The sequence below is a fragment of the Sinohyriopsis cumingii genome, chromosome 11 (genome assembly GCF_028554795.1).
Source record: "Sinohyriopsis cumingii isolate HCF-2022 chromosome 11, ASM2855479v2, whole genome shotgun sequence".
NCBI classification, from domain to species: Eukaryota; Metazoa; Mollusca; class Bivalvia; order Unionida; family Unionidae; genus Sinohyriopsis; species Sinohyriopsis cumingii.
In genome coordinates, this window is record NC_142971.1 from 13,981,605 (window position 1) to 14,002,932 (window position 21,328).

Here is a 21,328-nt window from a genome sequence, read left to right on the forward strand (position 1 = left end):
CAAGGCAGCTCTTGGTGTCATTTTTAGAAGTCTTTGGTATGACTTGGCCGGGGTTTGATCCCATTTGGTTGCACCGCTGAGACCTTGCGCCTAGAGTTTTCGCCTATCTTGGAGACAAGATAACGACAAGGAAAGAAACCACTATCGTGATGAAAAGCACCACGACGTTTTAGCGAACCAGCCCATGACATTGCCAGTGATCATCATGAAGAACGACACGACTGGCACGAACGTTCCAAGCAAAGCCACCACGGCTCTTACTGCTAGCTTTTTAGCTTTCGATCCAGTCGCTCCAGGTGCTTTTACATCCAATTATTTTACCCAGTCAAATTCTGGTTTAGGTGTCAGGGCTGTAACCCGAAACCGCGACAATTAAGGCAATCGTGATTCACTGTTCGCGGAACAGGTTCGCAATGTTTTAGCGAGGGTTGTGTCCTGACAGACAATTTGCCAAATAACCTCCTTGAGAACAGTCAATTGTTTGCTGATCTTTATCATAACCAGTCGACCTCCTGGGAAAACCCATTCATTTCCCCCTTCTTAGCTGAAATCTGGTCTTTTAGTTTCATCTTGGAGTCGTTCTTTTACTTTTTTTAACGCGTCTATGTAGATTTTTTATTTTGCTGATTTTGGCGCCATTGTACCTGGTTGAGGCACGCAAGCCTCCGCATCGGCAGAGCATTGGTTCCTGATCATCCGCCTCCTTGACCGCCCTGCCATCCGACCTCAGAACTTCAAACTGATCGGCATCTGTGCATACGCTTGCGTCCCCTGATAGCTCTTTCCTCACATTTAGTAGTTTTGTGTTGTCTTGCTGCTAACCTTCGGTGGCAGCCGTTCTACCCCAAAAAATGCATATATGGTCGTGCCGTGGGCTCATTGCAGTCAGTAAAGATTGTATGGCACTGACTATATTCCTCTTTCTTTCTTCAGCCATATGCATTGCTTGGTCTGCTTTTTCACGAGTTATTCTGCATAGACGGATCTTATTTTCATGTTGTATTTTACTGAAAACATTAATCAGCTGATTTTATTTCAAGCTGCTGTTAAGTCGCCAAGAGTCCTGTTCTCTTTGGTCAGTCCGGTCAGTGACATTTCTGCTATTATAAACTTCAAACCACACTTTGTTCCATGCAGCATTTCACAACATATATGTTTAAAGACACCTCTTGTTTTGTTTAATTAAATCTGTGCAGGTTCTTAAGTATATGTTTGTTCTACTCTCCATCCTGTTAAATTTCTATGGAAGGCTATATTTTTATATCTATGTAAACATTCCTACTATATCCTCTTATTTCACTCCATGTGTCTTGCATAATATCTTTTTTTTCTCCATACAATACATGTTTGATAGTATAGTGTAGGCATGTGTATGTGTGTTTATATTTCTGCCCTTTTTCTCTTTTTCCATTTCACTCCTAGGATTATAAGGATCATATAAGAGTGGTAGGTGTGTTAGTTTTGTCTATACAGGGATAACAGAGATGTATAGGGCAATAAGAAAGATGGGGACCACTTCTCATTTTATGGACACAAAAGATCTTTTCTCTACAAGAGCAGACATTCTATGTACGATGAACAAACTTCGACGTAATTATTCTTGCCATTTTCAAACTGGTCATTTTCAAACTCGACCACTTTCAAACTGGTCGTTTTCAAACTCAAGCAGACAATGTCAACTTTACAATACAAGAAACAATTGCATCACACAATATTCTAGCTTATTTTGACAGTGTGACAAGCTTAACTCTTGCCTCTTTTCACTTGTATTTGTATATTCGTAAGCACTCCCACTTGGTAATTAGTAGATAAATGGGCGTTGGTCACTCAAAACAATGTGTTGGATAGTACGTGTGGGGTGTTGGTTTGTAGATAATTGGCGATAGTCACTCAAGATAGATTGATGGATAGTAAGTATGGGGTGTTAGATAATGTATGTCTGCATGTTGGCCACATAAAACGACGTACAGAATAGGGAGTGTGTGACGTTGTTATTAGATGAATGGGCATTGGTCACTAAACCAACGTGTGGGATAGTAAGTATGGTATGTTTGTTAATGACTGTCGGGTGTTGCTTTGTAAATGATTAAGTGTTATTCCCTCCAAAAAGTCAACAACTTAAGCACCATAGACGAACAACCAGATGTTCAATATCAGATTCTCAACATCGGTGGCAACGGTGTTATTATTGCAGCACCACTATGCTGGCATTCACAGGTGATCTGACCAGTGGCACGATAGGATCCGTTGACGGAAGCCGCATAATAATGAAACGCACGGTCCGCGCCATCGTCTAGAATCGAAGACAGTTGTATTTGAAACTTCTACGTCTCTCGGTGCTTTTCCTCTCGACGGTTGTTTGCAATCACAAGTCATACGTTTTTAATCCAAGGCTGCCCATATCTCCCTTTAGAGTGTCAGTGCAATTATTTCTTGGGAATTTTACAGTATTTGTGATAATTGTACAACTATAATTGTACTGTACTGTTTTTGATAGTTATACTGTTCTATTTTTAGATGCCAGGCTAGCACAACAGTCAAGAGAGAGAGAGAGAGAGAGAGAGAGAGAGAGAGAGAGAGAGAGAGACTGAGATTGTACAATAAATATTTGGTAGAAATGACATAATTTATGTCGTCCTATTTTCTTTATTTATGATCTCCAACTAAAAGTGTAAACTAAATTACGATTGTAAAATTGATCTTGTTACATGTCCTTTTGTCATAAATATTCCTATGGGTTCCTACTTTAGGAGACCGCAATTTATAGAAAATGAACAATTTTCAAAATCTTTCACCCTGCCCAGCCAAATAAATAAAGTCATTCGCTGCTGTGTTACCAGCACTGGTAGATGATTGTACTTTAGAAATACATGGCTGACACTATTTGGCATTTTAACTTCATCTGATTATTCAAATTCGATGTATTTTCCATCAGTTCCTAATTTGAATAGAACTATGATATATCTCTCTCGCCTGCAAACAGAACATTTTACAGTTGTAGAAAAATAAAGTGTAGATCATTTACACCAACAGCATTATTCTTCTTGAAATGAACATCTTCTTCTGAAGTAATTTAGCCAGCTTTGTCTTTAGCCATGCCTCAAAAGTACTCAGTGCTCAATCTGTTGCATTTCTGATATTTTTAATCTCAGTTTCATTTATAAGTTTATCGATATCACTGTCACTTACGTTTGTCTGAAATAGTGGCCGTATCTGATACTTGGCTTTTATATGTTCAACCGACTGTCCATCGACGTGAGAATCGCCAGTGTCCGCTATTGTAACTCAGTTATGTCTGGTTCATCTCAGTATCTGCTCCAGAAACTTCAAAAAGTTCAAAACACAGCTGCTCGGATCATACTTAGAGTACCACGATCAGAGCACACGTTCCCGCTGCTCTGTACCCTATACTGGCTATCCATTCGATCCAGAACCAAACACAAAATTTGTTTTATGTGTTACATTTCACTGTCGGACTCTAGTCCAACATACCTATCCGACCTCACCCATGTGTACACACCAGCAAGATACTTACGCTCCTCTTCTGACAATCAGTTATTCCCACTATGAAAACAGTCATATGGACAGCGTTCTTTTGCATACCAGCATGGTGGAATGAATTGCCCACTGAACTTAGACACAAAGACACAGTTATCCCATTCAAGACTGCTCTCAAAACTCACTTATTTCGACTGCAAGAACAAACTTAAAGACCTAAAAATGTTTCCTACCTTAAATATTCTCAGCATGTCTTTTATGTTTTCTAATTTCATGGTATTTGTTTTTGTAATCATATCGTTAGATATGTTTTTGATCTTATAGGTGTTGTCTAATTATTATTATTATTATTATTATTATCATTATATATATATATATATATATATATATATATATATATATATATATATATATATATATATATATATATATATATATATATATATATATATATATAGCATGGGGATGATAAATAGTGATTCGTATGTGCAACAGCACAGTACCTATGGACGTGTGTGAACACAGAAGAGAGGTGGATGATTCAATGCATATTCTTAATAATTGCCGGCATTGATTATCTACGAATGTCTATTTTGTTAATCAGAATATACATAACTAAAATAAAAAGTTTACACTTTCCTTTTGGTACAACGTTTTATGCATTAAAGTTTATCCACAATCTATTTTTAAAAAGACAACATTATTTATCTTCCGGGTCGAGATTAATTGTTTCACAAATGTCGTCAACAAGGCCAAATTTGTACCGTTTACAAGCTTTTGTTTTGGCGTACACACTTCAGCTGGAGTACCAGAAAGATTCAAGTTCTGGTGGATAGTCTGCTTAACAGTACCATGTTTTTGCCGAATGGCATCTTCCACAGCTACCTCATTAAATGTGTTCTTACAATCCGTTTTCTTCTTGCCGATTTTTAACTTTGCACCTGCTTTCCAACGTTTCACAATAAAGGCATTTGGAAACCAGTCTTCCCGATGATCTGGTGTATCGCATGATAATCTCTCTTGTCTGTGTCATGACCTGTAACACGCTGCTCGGACGATTAGCTTTGTGATTCAGGCATGTTCAAAGTTTTGGTGTTATTTTCTCGACAGCATTGTTCATTGCGATACTGCGACCCTCTTGGCTTCCTTCGATCGATCTTTAACATTTTATAGTTAGTTTAGATTTTCACTTATTTTCCTAGAGTCCTCAAATTTTTGTCTTAATTGGTCGTTTTCGAGTAGCTCCCACGTCTTCCTGATCACAGTTCTAATCCCCAGATTGAGAGCTTGTACATGACCTACTTAGTGGCCTGCCGTTCTCCTTCCTTCCTTGCACTCTGAAAACTAGTGTTAAGGGAGACTGAACAATTTTCTTGGCTTGCTCATTTTGTTATGAAAAGATAGGAGAGTTCAGCACTACGTATTGTACTCTTAAAGAGTTTCAGTAAACTGATGGATCGCGTGCTGTAAGAAGTGCAATCCAATTAGCACATTTTGTTCATTTATGGCCCTCTTCAAAAATGCATAAATTGCCAAAATGATATACATACAACAGAAGGAAAACTCACTTTAAAAATTCCAAAAAATTTTTTTTACAAGAGACACATACTATACAAATTAAATGAGGCTCTAAGTTCATAGAAAAAAATTTCACATAGCCGAATGTATCGGTACATCACACTGCAAACTAAGAAAATATCACTAACATTTAAGAGAGTCTATGCTAACTACTGGATTTTGCTTAAATGAATATATCTTTTATCTGCGTTACAATAGCATCCACTGTATATAGAAAATGAATTGAATAAATCATATTTCCAGTTTATTTGGGGCGGTACAACTAAGAAGATTAAAAATGAGAGTTATATGGCATATTTTAAGAACGAGGGATTTAAATGTGATTCACTTACACCAAGTTGTATGTCATATAAAACTTTCCTGAATAAGGCTTGTTTCAGTACACGACAATGGTTTATAGCTAGAATTGGTTTACGAACAAATAATTTCACATTTTCGAGGTATGCGTTTATTTAAATTAAGAAAATTCAATTGAAAGAGATTTCTGAAGCCATTAAAATTACATTTTGACGTGATGCTACGTATGCTTTATCACTATGGAAAATTGATCCTATATTACTTGTCTCAAGATATTTAAATATTGTTCATATAGATAAATACAAAAAGTATATGCAATATGGACAATAAATGGTATTGTACTTATTTACTTTTAGAGGCACGTGTATCGCTTCCAGCTCTGAAAAACTAATATTTTTGTATAGAGTGCTTTCGCCTTATCACAATACTAAAAGCGCGGTGGAAATGGAGATTCGCATTTTTTTATGTAATTGTTTTTTAAAATCTTTACTCTTTAGAATAAGATAAAATAATAAATTTATTTGTAAAAACCTGATAAGAACAAAGATACAAAAGCCAGCAGGGAGACATTAAATTTGGTTAAGGGAGCAGATAAATGGACCAATACTTTTCTTTCATTTATTTTAGCTAAATGTTTGTTCAAAAGATATGTTTGTTAGCTTTAGTGTTAGCTTCCTTCATAGAAATATTGCCACACACCAGTTTTTAAAGAAAACAAAGATTTCTTCATACCAGGTTTTGAAGAAAACATAAATAATTGTAAGCGATAATAATATATGCAACTATAGTGAGCAAAAAATAGAACATATCAATCGTTTATTCGTTGACTATCCAGTAAAAAATAGAACATATCAATCGTTTATTCGTTGACTATCCAGTTAAAAATAGAACATATCAATCGTTTATTCGTTGACTATCCAGTTAAAAATAGAACATATCAATCGTTTATTCGTTGACTATCCAGTTAAAAATAGAACATATCAATCGTTTATTCGTTGACTATCCAGTTAAAAATAGAACATATCAATCGTTTATTCGTTGACTATCCAGTTAAAAATAGAACATATCAATCGTTTATTCGTTGACTATCCAGTTACTTAAGATTTTTGACATTTATTTGTGAAGTGCTTCCTAACTAATGATCTCGAATTTTAAAATGACACGGGAAAATGCGAGAGTGAGCGGGGAATGGGGAGGGGGTTATAGAAAATAGCATTTGTGATAAGCATATTAACGTCGCACATTTGCTTGCAAAATTTGTTGTATAAACACCACGTTTTGCATGCAAATATCTCGAATCTCACACGCTATCAAACGTTTCGTTATATAAAATAAAATGCTGGAAAAATATGAAGCTAAGGTGGATAAAACAATTTTTGTTTCCAAAAAGTGGACCCTAATGTAAACTTCTGGTATGTGGGCATTTAAATATTTACTTTTTCACTTTTAAAGGCCGTTACATAATTTAAGTGGATTTTTTTTACAAACGTAACGATATTAGATCTTTATTTTTTTAAGAAGAAACATTTTAAAAATAATAAAACAGGCAATATAATGACATCTCGGTGATTGTGCGCGAGGCTATCGTTGTCTTCAGAATTTGGGAATTCGTGTGTGTGTGTGTTTAAGTAAGCAAATATATGCAAAGTCCAGAATGCAAAACAATTTAAATAATTCCCTGTACAACCAGGTCAAGTGGTCATGTAGGGAAACATGAAAAATCATGACATAGTGTTCAATTTAAAAAATATCTAAAACGAAATTATGAAAAAATGCAAAATATGTAGGTAAATCTGTTCAGTTTTTACAGTTCTCTTTACGTAACATTTATGGGGCTCTGACAAACAACCAGTAAAGAGAGTATTAGGCAACACTATTCATATGGCTAGCAACCTGATTAGTCAGGAGTTTTATGCGGATCACTGATTCACAATAGTTGATTGACAACTGTCGACACTATCGCAGTGTGTATCGCTCAGTCTTTTGTGAAAATCCACTTAAACATTTTTTTTAAAGTCCTGGTCGTGCACATTATTAGTTTGTTTTTTTTGTTTTTCTTCTTTTGTTATTATATACAAACTTAGCAAACATATGGTGTAGCTAGCTACAGTAATTGTTAACTATGTCCTGTCCTATTTCGTATTTGGATATTCGAAATTCAGATAGCAAACGTGGAAGATTATGTTTAGATGTGAATCACATCCAAACAGTAAATTCACGATCTTTGTCGAAGAATATAAACCACCTGGATCACTTAACTTTTCTTCACTGTTTAATATAGAAATTACAATATTTATTTTCATCCTTGTTTTCGGCAGTTTCAAGGAATTGACTTTTCAGAAAATAACCTTGCTGAAGAGGAAACAAAAACATTTCAAGCACCACTCACGCTACTGGTCAACTCTCGAACGTAAAACTCCACCCTTAAGTTATTCCGTTATTGACCAATCCTCGAAGACATTGTGTGAATCATTGCGTTGTGTCACGTGTACTCTCAGTCTGTCAGACCTAATGCCGGCCTTGTAACATTTCGGTTGTTACCGCTACAAAGCAAATGCAAAATAAAACAGTCGTTGCCGTGATATCTTCGAGAAATATGTAACTTAAAGTTATGCGCATGCGTCAAAATTCTATCCAATAGAAATGAAGCATTTTTTTTCTTTCTTCCTTTTATGTATATATTTTTCTTACAACCCAACGCCAGGCCTTCTCAGTCTGTGATCTCAATATATGCCGGGTAGCATGTATTAATGTGGGCATAGTCTTCCTCAGCTTCGCCGTAATCGACACTGAACTTCGTTGGTGTATCCATAACGTGTCTGTACATCACTTCAGAGGTGCACCTTATTCCACGCAATTTGGCCTTGCGACAAATCTCCACCGCTGCCGACCTGTTTAAAGTAATTTTCATCTGCACATTCTCTTCTTCGTCTGATAACGTCGGCAGCGCCGTCATATCAATGTAGCCTGCAGAATCCCCATCTAAAAATGGGTTTAGATGCTTCGGCATCGTGTCATCTTCTTTCGCTGACACCAGCTCTTGGTACAAATGTTCTGTCGATGTGGTCTCGTGGATGACTTGGATCGCTTCCGCATTCTCTAAAATGTCATTGATGATCATCATACTGCTGTTATTAATGTTTTCTTCACTTGTCAAACTCTGTACGTCAGTTATTTTGCCCAGAGAGTAGTGCCTATAGTCGTCTGTTTGTTTATGCCACCAACTGGGTTGCCTGCACCATGCATCCGTAAGACCCAATTGGCATAGTCTGTCCGTCTTCCCCAGGTGACAATCTAGGGTGTGGTGTAATGGTTCTATGTCGTTCATTATGTAGAACTCGCTATCAGCGTAGTTTGGACATATCCTTCTAGATACACTGGGGAGAGTTTTGGAGTGAGGCGGTATGAAAGACTGTGGACGGTCTTTGGAGTCGCTAAGAGTAAAGATATAATAAATTGTAAGAGACATTTTGAATGCTTCATTGACATGTAGTGAAAGGTATATACACACACACACACACACACACACACATACACTACCGATTGTGAACTGTTACACATGAAAATTCTTCCAGTCACCTAACGTGTGTAGTCCGTATCTATTACAGCGTTTTCAGTGCGACTCCAGATCATCCCCTAGGGTGCCAAATTACAGAATAGAAAGGCCAGAGACCATTTAAGCCGAGTACTCTTAAAAATTTACGCATTCCTATTTCTTGAAATTGACATGGACCTTACATAATTATATTGAATCTAATTTTTACGTATAAACAACTCAAGTATCGATATTTACTCAATTATAAAGAAAAGATATTGTTTTCTGCGAGTTGGAGTCGACCGGCAGTTTTCTGACCAACATTAAAACGCGTTATCTAACTCGGCCACCACTCACACGTAGCAAGTAAACAAGAAAATTCGTACGTAATGTTAAGTGGCTGATAAAAAAACCACGTGAGAGCACTTTCCCTTTGTATAAGCCAGCATGAAAGCTAAACCATTCTGAATGACTTTCTGTGGCTTATTATACACATATTAATACATTATCCCATGTAATATTAGCAAATATAGTCTTGTAATACTAATTTTAGGTTTCTGAAGCACATTTGCAAGCCAATAATTCGTGCAGATTTCCTCCTGTCGAGTATCAATATAACTGACTCTTGTATAAGTCAAGAAATGTATAATTTCGATTTGAGATATCGACGAGCCATACTTAAGCATTTCTTGGTTAAATCCTTTTGCCTTTGAGAATTAAATGGCACGTAAAAAAACAACTAAAAACTAGGACTGAATCTGTGTGCAAATATTGATCGGTTTGCAGTCTGAACTAAAAACTGCATTTCCAGACTCTTGTTCAAATGTTGTATCTGTAATATATTTCGACGCCCATGTTCAATGATTGTGCTCACGTGAGCATCGTGTATGTACTTACGTTGCACCCGTGTATGTATATGTCACGTTGACGGAGGTGTGCATAATAAAATTATAATAGCGATTTTGTTGATTACTGATCAAGGTTAAGGTCTTCTATCCCACATAAATATCCTCTTCCTTCCGGTGCGTAACATTCACGCTTGGTTATGTGAGCTTGATACGAGGACAAAGGTGGGGGGGGGGGGGTAGAAGGCTTTAACATAGATCAGTAAGATAATCTAAACCCGCTGTGGTTATACTACTGTAAGTCACGCGATCATTGTCGCTAAACTCTAGCTACCTGTTTTCAACACTGTTTGTGTACTAAATGTAAAATGAAGTTCAAAAGCCCAAATGCAGATATAATACTTGAAGCATACGCGGGTCTATGAAAGTGTGAAGTCTAGTTGAGGCACTTTGGTTAAAAATTCCTAAAAGCGTGTCCGTTTGCCTTTATTCAAATTTTCAATCAAAGGCTGTACATTTTGGTTGCTTTGACCTAGAGATTGATGTTGGTGCTGAATATCGGGTCTGCCTCAGGGTGATTCCATTTGTCTTAACTGAAGGCCTTTACATATGCCACTGAATATCGGGTCTGCCTCAGGGCGATTCCATTTGCCTTAATTGAAGGCCTTTACATATACTACTGAATATCGGGTCTGCCTCCGGGTGATTTCATTTGCCCTAACTGAAGGCCGTTACATATACTACTGACTATCGGGTCTGCCTCAGGGTGATTCCATTTGCCTTAACTGAAGGCCGTTACATATACTACTGAATATCGGGTCTGCCTCAGGGGGGATACTACTGAATATTTCATGGATATACAAATACAGTTCTGATGATGTTGTGGAATATCTTAACCACCATTGAATTATATCACAGATTTGAGACTTGCATGTCTAAAATTGTGACTATGCGAGAAAGGCATGGACATACCTGTCAGTTCTCTCATCTGCGTAGACTGATTTAGAAATTTCTTTCGTTGGTGGAGCTGAAATATAAGTTGGATACAAGTCTACTTTTCAAAACCCTGCTTACGAAATATATGTCATGTTTGCGAATGACTAGATCTTAACTTACGAGACTATTATTTTTGGAACGCGTTTACTTTCCCTGCTGAATTCATCACTGAAAAGCTTAAATAACTCAACTGCCTAGTCTAATACAGGTCCTGAAGAAACTGGTGAAATGTAAACGTCCATGACAAGTCTATATCTTAAGAAAATTCAAATTACAAATTAATCGTCTTGTTTCCTGGCTACTGCAGATAGTAAATCGTGGTTAATTATAATATAATAAAGATGTTAATGAAAAATTTATATTCCTTCATGTTTGGTAAACAAAATCTTTCAAGTGTTTTATTATTTCTTAAGCTATGGTCCTATGTTTCATTCAGGATTTAAGATAGTCAGGACCCATATAAATGCCTGAGATCTGCTTTAGCTCATACAAGAATTTGGTCTTAAATACGATGCACCCGCTCTTATCAGATCAGTTATGGTATTTTAGTCTGGGCACTTTCGGCTGTAAAAATATTTTTCTTATCATACGGAAATTAGGTTTACTATTGAATATTCCAGTTTACTGTCCGCTCCCAGACGAAATGTATGGCCTACCTTCATGGATAGTGCACACATGCTCTACTATACAGTTGACCCGACCCAGTACGTAATCCGGTCAGTTATTATTTCGTATTCCAGAACATTGTACCACAAACTGTAACCCGTATAAGTTTTATTCTGATAGGTTTAATACTGAACATTCTGGTTCACTGCCTATCATGCCTAAATATTTGACTTTTTCATGTTTCTGGTTCCACTGTTTCTACTGTACAATGCAAACTTCTAATCAGGAAACTAAGTAGTTCTTATTTCTTTCCTTCGTGTCGTTTAAATTTGTGTCGATGTAGGCCTTTACACAGTGGCTTTAATACTGATGATTCAGGTTCCTTGTCCACTCCTGAGTAAATCTTACCGTTACCGTTGTGGTCGGCTTACACGGTTTCTACTACATAATGGAACTATACTGATCCGGCTACAGATCATTTTTCTTCCTGCCCAGTGCGTCTTCAAATTTTAGTCTGAGTAAAACACATTACTATGGATTTGAAATTCAAAATTCCGGTTAATTGGTCTATCCAGCCGGATTAATTAGTTTCCACTGTATTTTGATAACCTTAATTAAGATTTTAAGAAGAATTAGTGGAATACTTACGAGGTAAGGGAGGGGTCGGCCCATGACTGGAAGTATCAAATGCAGAGCCTATGGTCATCACTGGCACGGAGCTTGTTAAGCCATTTTCTTCATTCCAGGCTTCTTCCAGTTCATGATGCTCTCTCACAGACATGCTGCAGTGCTCACAAGTCGTGGATGTTTTGCAGGAACCTTCTTTAGACCGTTTTAAACGTCTCACCCTGTCATGTATTGAAGAAAGTGCAGTAGTATTTCTTATACTGTTAATTCACGTTGATTCGTTGGGTACCAATTTTTGCGGGTTTTGTGTTTTGTCCAAATCGCCAATTTTTAATACCCAACGTAAAATGTATTTGCGAAGCACTCAATTTCAGTCCGAAGCATATTCATGGCTTCCATTTCTAAATAAAATATAACTCGTTTAATAACAAAGATGATGCCACACAAGTTAATGTATTCACAACAATGATGTTATTTAATGGTAAGTTTTAAATCAAAAGACGCAGGTAAGCTGACCACACACACAGGCTTTACGACAATTCGAGGGATATTTTTTTTCTTTTGCAGAATTGAGACGGAAGTGAAATGTTTAAAGATTTCAAGTAAACATGGACAAAAATTATAAAAATTATAACTAGTATAATTTGATGGCATTTGCAATGAACTTGCTTATTTCATTCTGCCCCCATATATGTTTTGGGTGAACCTTTGTCCTTCTTGTCTCACAGCGCAATTTAAAAACAAAAGTTCATCAGCATGATTTTAGTTGCCATCTAAAAGAGTTTCTCCATGTTTATTGTTTAATTTGTTTTAGAAATATTAAACCTAGGGAAGAGTTGTTACTTATCAGAATTTGATTGGCCGGTTTACTTAGACTATATTTAATATATTTATGTTATGTATATTTAATTTGCATAATTATTTAGCTAGTATTTTCAACAACCAAAAAGTTCAATATAAGCTATTGTAATGTAACTTTGTATGTTGGACTTAACCTTGTCCAAAATCAAGTTTATTTTCTACTTGACCTGAATTATTGAAATTTTTTGTTCTTAAACAACTAATACATAACTAGAATGTTCTCTGTGTATGGATTTAATATCAGGATAGAGGTAAACATGTTTATTTTATCTGGGTCTAGGACTCTAGGTTATTGGAATTTCAGAACAAATTACCTGGCGTACCTGATATAGTCCAGATTATATATTATATTTTTTAGCAACATACCTTCTAATTATAACTAACATTTTATTTTGTAAACATTAAGAGCTCTCTAGAAGGTTATCATCCATTCATTAAGTAATGTTTCTTTTAGAAAATGTTAATTGTGGCCTGAGGTCAGTTTGGAAGACTAAATAATCTTGTTACTGGAAAGTTTATTTATTCGTGCTTTAAGACCCAGCAGAATTAAATTATATAACTGCTTTGGGCTGGAATTTATTTCTTCAGATTATTTAATTCAGTGACTAGTTTCTCTGGAAATACAGAGTGCTCACTGAAAATAATATTTGTGGACAGAGACACCCACTGGGATTTATAGTAAATTCAAACCAGGACTAATACTATGGTGTTTTAACAAAGACTGTTGGTACAACAATACGATACAGGCCGCCACAGGCATATCAATACCTTCAGCGTTAGACTTAATTTGGATTTCCACTAAAGTTTATTCAGAACTTTTATTATTAGAACTTGTGTCTGTAATTCTATGATTGTTTTTGGATTTAATTAGCAATACCGTAAGTTAATACTTGATTTTCAGTTTGTATTCTAGAGAAATAAATTATTTGTTGGATTTTACAAAGCTTGTTGCTTTTCACTCTTTTCTGTTACTTATTGTAAAAGCATATACTTGTAATATTACACAGTGATTCAAAGGTGACAGCTGACCCGGTTATTTATTTATTCATTTTTTTATTTATTTATTTTACGCACCAAGCAAAAACAATCACCGTTTGTTGTGGTAAATGTTTTAAATGGACGCCAGGACAAGGCGTAACTGACGCTTATACTCGGATCAGCACGTTTCGGACCACCTTGGTTATTTCAGTGAAAGATACATGTGCCTCTGCTTTATGCCAGCAAGCTAATTTACTAAACAAATCACGCAGCTTGTTCTCCAGAATTTTTTTCGCAAAGAAAGAAACCGTACTTTGGACCACCACAGCAATTTCAACGATTAGATCAATGATTCTCCCTTATGGGGAGGTGGAATTACCGGGGGGAGGGGGGCGCTAATCCTAATTAATGCTTTTTACCGGGTATGGTAGGGGGCGCTGAGGATAACCAAGGGGGCGGTCGTCCGAAAAAGTTTGGGAACCACTGGATTAGATTAAGCGTAAGTATAACTCAGAAGCTGCGAAGATTGAGAAATTGCGAATGAAACTTTGTTTTATGCATTCGCACCCTCTCGATCGTTCCTTGTTTCGTAAATAACCGAGGTGGTTCGAACGGCATTTTATGACAGATATCGGCAAATATTCTATCCGTAGTTTTAACATTGAAACTGCGTTCAGCAGAAGCAAGGCGGCCAATGCAGGTGGAAAGCGGGGGGGATAGGGGGTGGGGTGGAAGAGACGCCATATTTTGCCGTTTTTGATGTACTGAAGCAAGATAGTGAAGGCTTACCGTCTTTGCTATTACTCTAACCATTATATACTTTAAAGATGACTATGATTCTGGTAGACTACAGTATTCGCACATCCTCCAGTTTGTTTGTATCCACGTACCAATTTTAAAAACAAAACAGACAAGGATATAAAAAATGCACAGAACTTAGACATTTCATTCATCAGTTTATAATCTCTAACCTGATTGGTCGCCATGGAGTCCCAAACACTCTGAACTTAATGGCGTTTGAAATAAAATGGCTGTTTCTTTAGTAACACTGTCGCCATGTTCGTACAGACGAGTCCATTCTTTTAAGCAACAGATGTGATATAGTTCAACGTCTTTGAGTCTTAATTATTACCTAAATGTGGGAGTTACGTCCCTTTGAATCAATTACCTAAATGTAGGAGTTACGTCTCTTTAAAAACACATCTATAAAAGAGTTTCTCCATGTTCATTGTTTAATTTGTTTTAGAAATATTAAACTTAGACAATGGAAATATTGGACGCAGACGAAACCGTTTATACTGATATGGACTATTGTGAGAACCAGAAATGGACAGTGAGCAGTCTGTATACTTCTTTAAATCGATAGCTTCTCTTTGGGTTGAAACGTCAACAAATACACATAGTTAGGGACCCCATAGTGACAGTCAGGTAAGAACTTATAAACTTATTAATGAAATGACAAAAGTCTTGTGCATTTTTATATCTTTGATCGTTTCGTTTAAAAAATTGGTGGGGGAGGGGGTACAAACAAATGGAGGGTGTGCAAATACTATCAATCTCGTTTGAAAATATAATTTTGGTCATAACGCAATGAGACAAGCCTGATTCATAGCTGGTAATCGGAGTGGAGAAGGGAGGTAGATGTTATTCCAGTTATATGCGTTACGAGGTCAGTTGATAAGTTCCAAGTTATTCACATCTACTTAGGTAGAAATAACAAATGCTCCACCTGCCTGCATGTGTAATGGCATATTACTTTTCTAGCTCTACCGTTTGGGTTTCGAAACTAAACCTTCAGCAAACTTCTATAAAACGATAAATATTAGCTCGTCCAAATTGTAGCACTTTCTCCTTTAGAGAAATTTCACCATTTTATACTGCATTCAAATATCATATAGGGACAATGACAAGCTAGTTTTAAACAATCTTTGTCCAACATACTTTAATGATCTGGTAATTTTAAACAATCATTATTCAGCATACTTTAATGATCTGGTTGTAAACAAAGTTTTCTTGCTCTTTTGGGTAGAGATTCTGAACGTAGGGGTGTAACAACTATACTCTGGAATTCCATCCAAAACAGTTTTCAAATAAGTCCGGTTTTTAACAATTAAAAATCTTTCTTTAAGATTTGGCCTGGGAGAATTTTGTGTACATGCTCCATATGTAGACACACGTTAAGCAGTTGTTGCTGCTGCTGTTGCCTTATTCTGCTGCGTGTGTAGTGTTCTTCTGCATATTGTAGTGTTCTTCTGCATATTGTGGTAGTAGTGAAGTGGGCCACTTTAGCGTCAATGGAAATCAACATTACACCCCCACCCCACCCGGCCACATTGGCGTCAACATTGATAAAATCACCCTGGGCCGCAATAGCGTCAAGATAAAAGGTTGGGTTTTGTTTAGGGACAATTGTAATGGAACAGGTGGGTGACGTCACGATACTGGACACTGGCAACAATGTTGCAAAGGTCTGACCTACGCGCTACTCTAGGTAGCGACAAATACAGCAGAAGCATAGACAGAGACATATATAACACGCATACATAGATTGATGAATATCAATCATTCACACATAAACTATAACATCGACTAAAAGAATTTAGGGAAGAGAGTACATTTGATTGTTGAGGAAAACCTAAAATTTAAAATCGACTAAAGAAAATTAGGCAAGAGAGCAAATCTTTTTGAGACAGAGGAGTGGTTATGAAAAGGGCATTTGGGTTTCTTTATTTTCTAATTCCTTCTTTTAATCCACTGGTATCTCAATTTTTGCATCACATTTTTTTCTCTTCTTCTTATTTATTTCCTCCTCCTGTTTCTCCTTCTCCTCCTCCTCTTTCTTCATCTTCTCCTTCTCCTCTTCCTTTCTATCTTTTCATTCCATTCTCTCATTGTTTTTCTGTCCTCTTCATCCTCCTTCTCCTCCTTTTCTTTTTTCATCATCTCTCTTAATATTTCCTTTGACTTTCTCAAGTTGTTTATCTCCATTTTGACTCGACGATGACTGTAATAGTAATCATCGTCTAGTTTCACTAGCATCTCCTCTATCATCCCCAAATCGTGTACTACATCCTGTAACTTCTTCATCTTGTCGATGTGATTACTCGCCATATTTGTTTATTCAGTGCTGAATATTGTTTGTTTGTTTAAATTATAGAGGGGTTCACACATAGTGCACGTGCCTCAGGTTAATATCCGCACCGCGGACTGATAATTATTAGTGGGGGAAGAAATTCGTGCCTCATCCCCCACGTATTAATGTGCTCAAAGAGCTCTGCTAATTTCGCCTCAGGTCGGGGGACAATTTTAATACCTAACGACCTGAATGGAGGTCTTTCATGAGTGGGAATGGACCCAATACGCACTCATGTTCAAAAAAGATTTATCAGTCTGTTCCACTGAGCCAGGTGTCTGAAATGCAGAATGTGACGCCCGTTGCGATTGGTCGCAACTATGACGTCACATTGGAACACCTGGATTTAGACGGGTGGAAATTGTTCCACATCACCGTCATGGTAAAGGAATGCCGGGAGAGGCAAGAGGGGATATTACCCGGCATTAGGCGCAAAGGCACAGAGCCCCGAAACACCAGCTTGAAAAACCGATTTAGTCCAGTTATTTTAATGAACAATAGAAATACCAATAATGTGTAAGCCACCTGCTCCATTTGATCAAATCAAACGAGCGAGAGGATACGCTGTGCAAATAGCCATTGCTGAGTGCCAGGCTACTTCTTCGCAATGTATTTGATAGAGCTAATAAAATTCTTAGCCTTTTTGAGGTTGGTTAGGATTTCCAGTAGTCATAGTTCTTCATAGTGCTGCTCTAGTTTATCCTTTTCTTCGTTATCCTCATCAGTATTCTCTTTTTCCGCTTCTACCATTTGTTCTTCTGAGTTTTGTTCTTCGTCTATCTGTGTCAGTATCTCAGTTTCAGTGGAAGCTTTCATTGTAATTATGTCCATCTGAGTTTCTGCATCCTTCATTTTGTTCTGCTGTGTGCTGGTCTGGATAGATGTTGTAGATGTTGAGCTAATCATTTGGGGAGCTTTTATCGAGTGTGGTTGTCCATGTATGCTGCCTAAGTTGCTAGCCGGTGTAACGGAGTGGTTAGCCGCCTTGTTATGGGTGTGTTTCCTTCTCTGGTTACGTTTCCAGTTGCTATTCTTCTTTCTGGTTATACCATAGTCTCTCTCTCCTCTGATATTTTGGTCTTCACCCTCAGTGTTAGAGTCCCAGGTAAGGAGAAGTGTTGTTTTCTTTGTTCCTGCTCTCAAACTCCAGTTCGAAGGTTGCATTTTACCAAGAGTTTTAATAGTTCTTAGTGCTGGAGCGGGAACTACTGCAATAGCTGGTAGCCATCGTGGCACCACGCTGTACATGCTTTGTGTCGCAGTATTGATTCCCATCACTGTTGTGGTGTGTAGCTCGGTTAACGTGAATAATGAATGAATGGCGCAAATGACTGACTGAGTTTTGATTAACGTCGCTTGCGCATATAGTGCATGCGCGACGATTTAAATTCCGCCTAGGCGGACTTAATTAATTGTTCGAGGGGGACGGGAAAAGACCCTCATCCCCCAACGCTTTAATGCACTCAATGAGTGCTTTTTAATTCAGCCAACAGTTCATGAGACAAAATAAATCCCAATCGACCTGTATGAAGAGCTGTCATGAGTGGGTATGGACCAAACACACACTCATGCTATTGAAATGCCTGTTTACTGCAGTATGATACGTCGAGTTTGATTGGGCAATTCTCATATGAAGTCACCCTGGTTCTGTGCGTACACGCTTTTAGGGGCACCTGATTTTAGATGAGTGGCAATCGGCCCACACACTCGTCTTTTCATGTCCGAGTAGGCAGGGAGGAGAAGGACTCGGAGGGAGACACCAAAAACCAGCCGGAACGTACCTAAACGCCATATAATAATTAATATCGAATTATACCCAGTTATCTACATAATGGGTAAATCCTATTGCCAGTATTGTGTAAGCCACATTTGTAATTAGAGCCACGTAATTTAGTTATAAATTTTCCTATATGTAACTTAAATGTAAATCCAAAGGTGCATAGTGAACGTATGTTCTTCAATTTAGAATTGACAAATTAATACGTCTAAGAGACCAATTGCTTTTTATACAGCCATGTTAGGTCAGTTGGTTGTTAATTTAGAACAGCGACTAAATGATCAAGCTTAGTATCTTGGTTTAGTCGAAATGAGTTTCTAAGCCGAAATGGTATCCCTGTGATAATAACCAATTGAATAGAGCCCTAGAAAGGGTTGTTTTAATTTCAGCGGTTAGAATGTACTGCGGCATTCTTCATCTTCTTACAAATTATAACGTTGTGAGGGGAATGTCCCAAGCCTATACAGCTCCGTGATTTGCTCTGCTGCCTCAATCAAACTGGCTAGTGGGTGGTTATTGTATTTTTCCCTCATGGTAATACTGAGTCATGATCCTTATTCCGAATTGCTATTGTTGTGGCCTTGGTATGCGTGTTTTCAGACATCTCCATCCCAGGTATTTAACCGCATTAATCAAATCTTCAAGCGTACTTTCTAATCCTAGGTCCAGAAGTCTCTGTAAGTTAGGATCCATTTCTTCTTCCTCTATAATTTATTGAGTTTCACTATCCTTGTCACTCATAGAGGAACAGGAGCCAGTCTCGTCTTTAGTTTCCGCTGCATAACTGGTAAAATTGGATTATGGTGTAGCCAACTGCTATTGTACCACTGTGCTAATTGTGGTTTGTTGTTGTTGTAATTCAGGTTTTGCTGTAATTATTGCAGTTGCGGTTGTTGTTAAATTATCTTTTTGTTGATTCACCGCTTGGTCTCTGTTAGTTATGTAGTTGTTATGATTGTTTCTTTGGTGGTAGTTTTTTGTGGCTTTTCCACTGGTGGTGATGTCCGTGTAGTTGTTTTAGGAAAAGGTGTTGTTGTTTCTTTTGGATTTTCCTTTGCAAATGCCTCAGTTTGCTCCCTTCTAAACGTATTTAACTCAGCTCCAATACTTCTTCTAGTCTCATTAGGCGAAGGTAGTTGGTCCCCCTTAACCATATTGGGTTGCGTAGCCAGTGCTGACAATGTGGGAACAGGAATAATCGGAGAAGTTGTAGCTGTACTACCCATTGACTTCGGAATCCGGGATTTTTGGTACTCTCCTATTATTCACTGGTCTTCTGTTGTTTCCTCCTGGGGCGTTGACTCTCCAATGAGTTTCATGTGCTTCCCAGATTAGAAAAAGCGGTGTTCTTTTTACCTGAGCTCTAAATCTCCTGCCTGTTGCTAACCGTAGACCGAGGCCTAGGATGGAATTCATGGTTTGCTCTGGTATCTTCACTTCATCTCTAACTCTGTGTTGCTTATGTGTTTCTTTTTCCTTTGCTTGTCGAGACTGGAGACTGACTCGCTCTATATTGATCAAGCGCGGACTCAATAGAAAACATCCCTACAATTTTTGTTGGGTCTGAACGCTATGATAGTTGATTTTAGGGTGAGGGATAGAGAGAAGTCAAAGAGCATGTATAATGATAAAAATTGAAAACAAACGACAGAAACAGTTTTTCAGAACACAACATTTTTTATTCAAACAACAATCAACAATTAGCAATAAAACAAACCATTTTTCAAACAAATTATTTTTGAAAATGTTGAGAACGTTGTGAAGTGAAGTGAAATTTCCACTGAGGGAAGTCATTGGGCCATTGATGTACACTATATTTATTAGCTAAAGAAAAAAGATAGCCTGAATGGTCACAAAACTATCGATCTACGTTGTCATCGTTTCTAGAAGAGTGACGATCAAAATAAGTCACTAAAGGTTATAAAAACCTAAGACTACGTTAATGAAGAAAATACACGCAATATTGTCCACACACCATGGAATATGTGCCTTGTAATTTCACATTATTGAGTCGTATCGTCTGGGCATTTCTTCTCATAAAGTCGATGATATCGTTTTCAAAAGGTGACAATCCATACGAATCACAATACTCCACACATTCATCACGGGAAAAGTAAACGGCTAAATAGTGGGTCCCTGGGAGATGATCGTCTTCCGTGTTGATGACGTAAACTTGATGTTCTTGAGGGTTGCGATGAGGCAGTTTATCTTTACCACACACCACTGGATTCCAAGAAGCAGCGTACGAACTGTTGTTCAGAAGGTAATAAAGTTCCCAGGTATCCACTTTTTTGTTTTGTTTTTGTTTTTACTTGTTTTTTTTTTCTCCACAGGTAATGAATGATAAGACATCAATTCAATCCTGACTTTTGTTTAAAAATCTCTGACAAGTAACCGTTTCTTCGCTTCGTCTCCCCACTCTGAGCCAAGAGAGCTTCGATGTGATGCATCTCTAGAGCAGTTAATCAAGGAGAGTAATGATCACGCAAGTTTTTATACTACTGATACAATACGGCGTCTTCCGCGATGAGACCCCAAGCGTCCTAAAGATACTCGTCTTCCTGAATCATCATCATACATGTACCGTGTTGAAGTTG

General features: G+C 37.4%; 1 protein-coding gene across 1 annotated transcript in view; it reads right to left on the minus strand.

The window, feature by feature from the left end:
* Positions 1 to 4,133: 4,133 nt before the first annotated feature.
* The window catches only part of LOC149787635 (uncharacterized), a 41,977-nt gene continuing 24,782 nt past the window's right edge, over positions 4,134 to 21,328 (minus strand). The window contains exons 5-7 of the mRNA XM_089973811.1: positions 12,004 to 12,203; positions 10,726 to 10,780; positions 4,134 to 8,807 (exon numbers count right to left, since the gene is read on the minus strand). Of these exons, the coding sequence (XP_089829937.1) occupies positions 8,084 to 8,807; positions 10,726 to 10,780; positions 12,004 to 12,203 (979 nt within the window). The 3' untranslated portion in view covers positions 4,134 to 8,083. The remainder of the gene's footprint in view (positions 8,808 to 10,725; positions 10,781 to 12,003; positions 12,204 to 21,328) is intronic.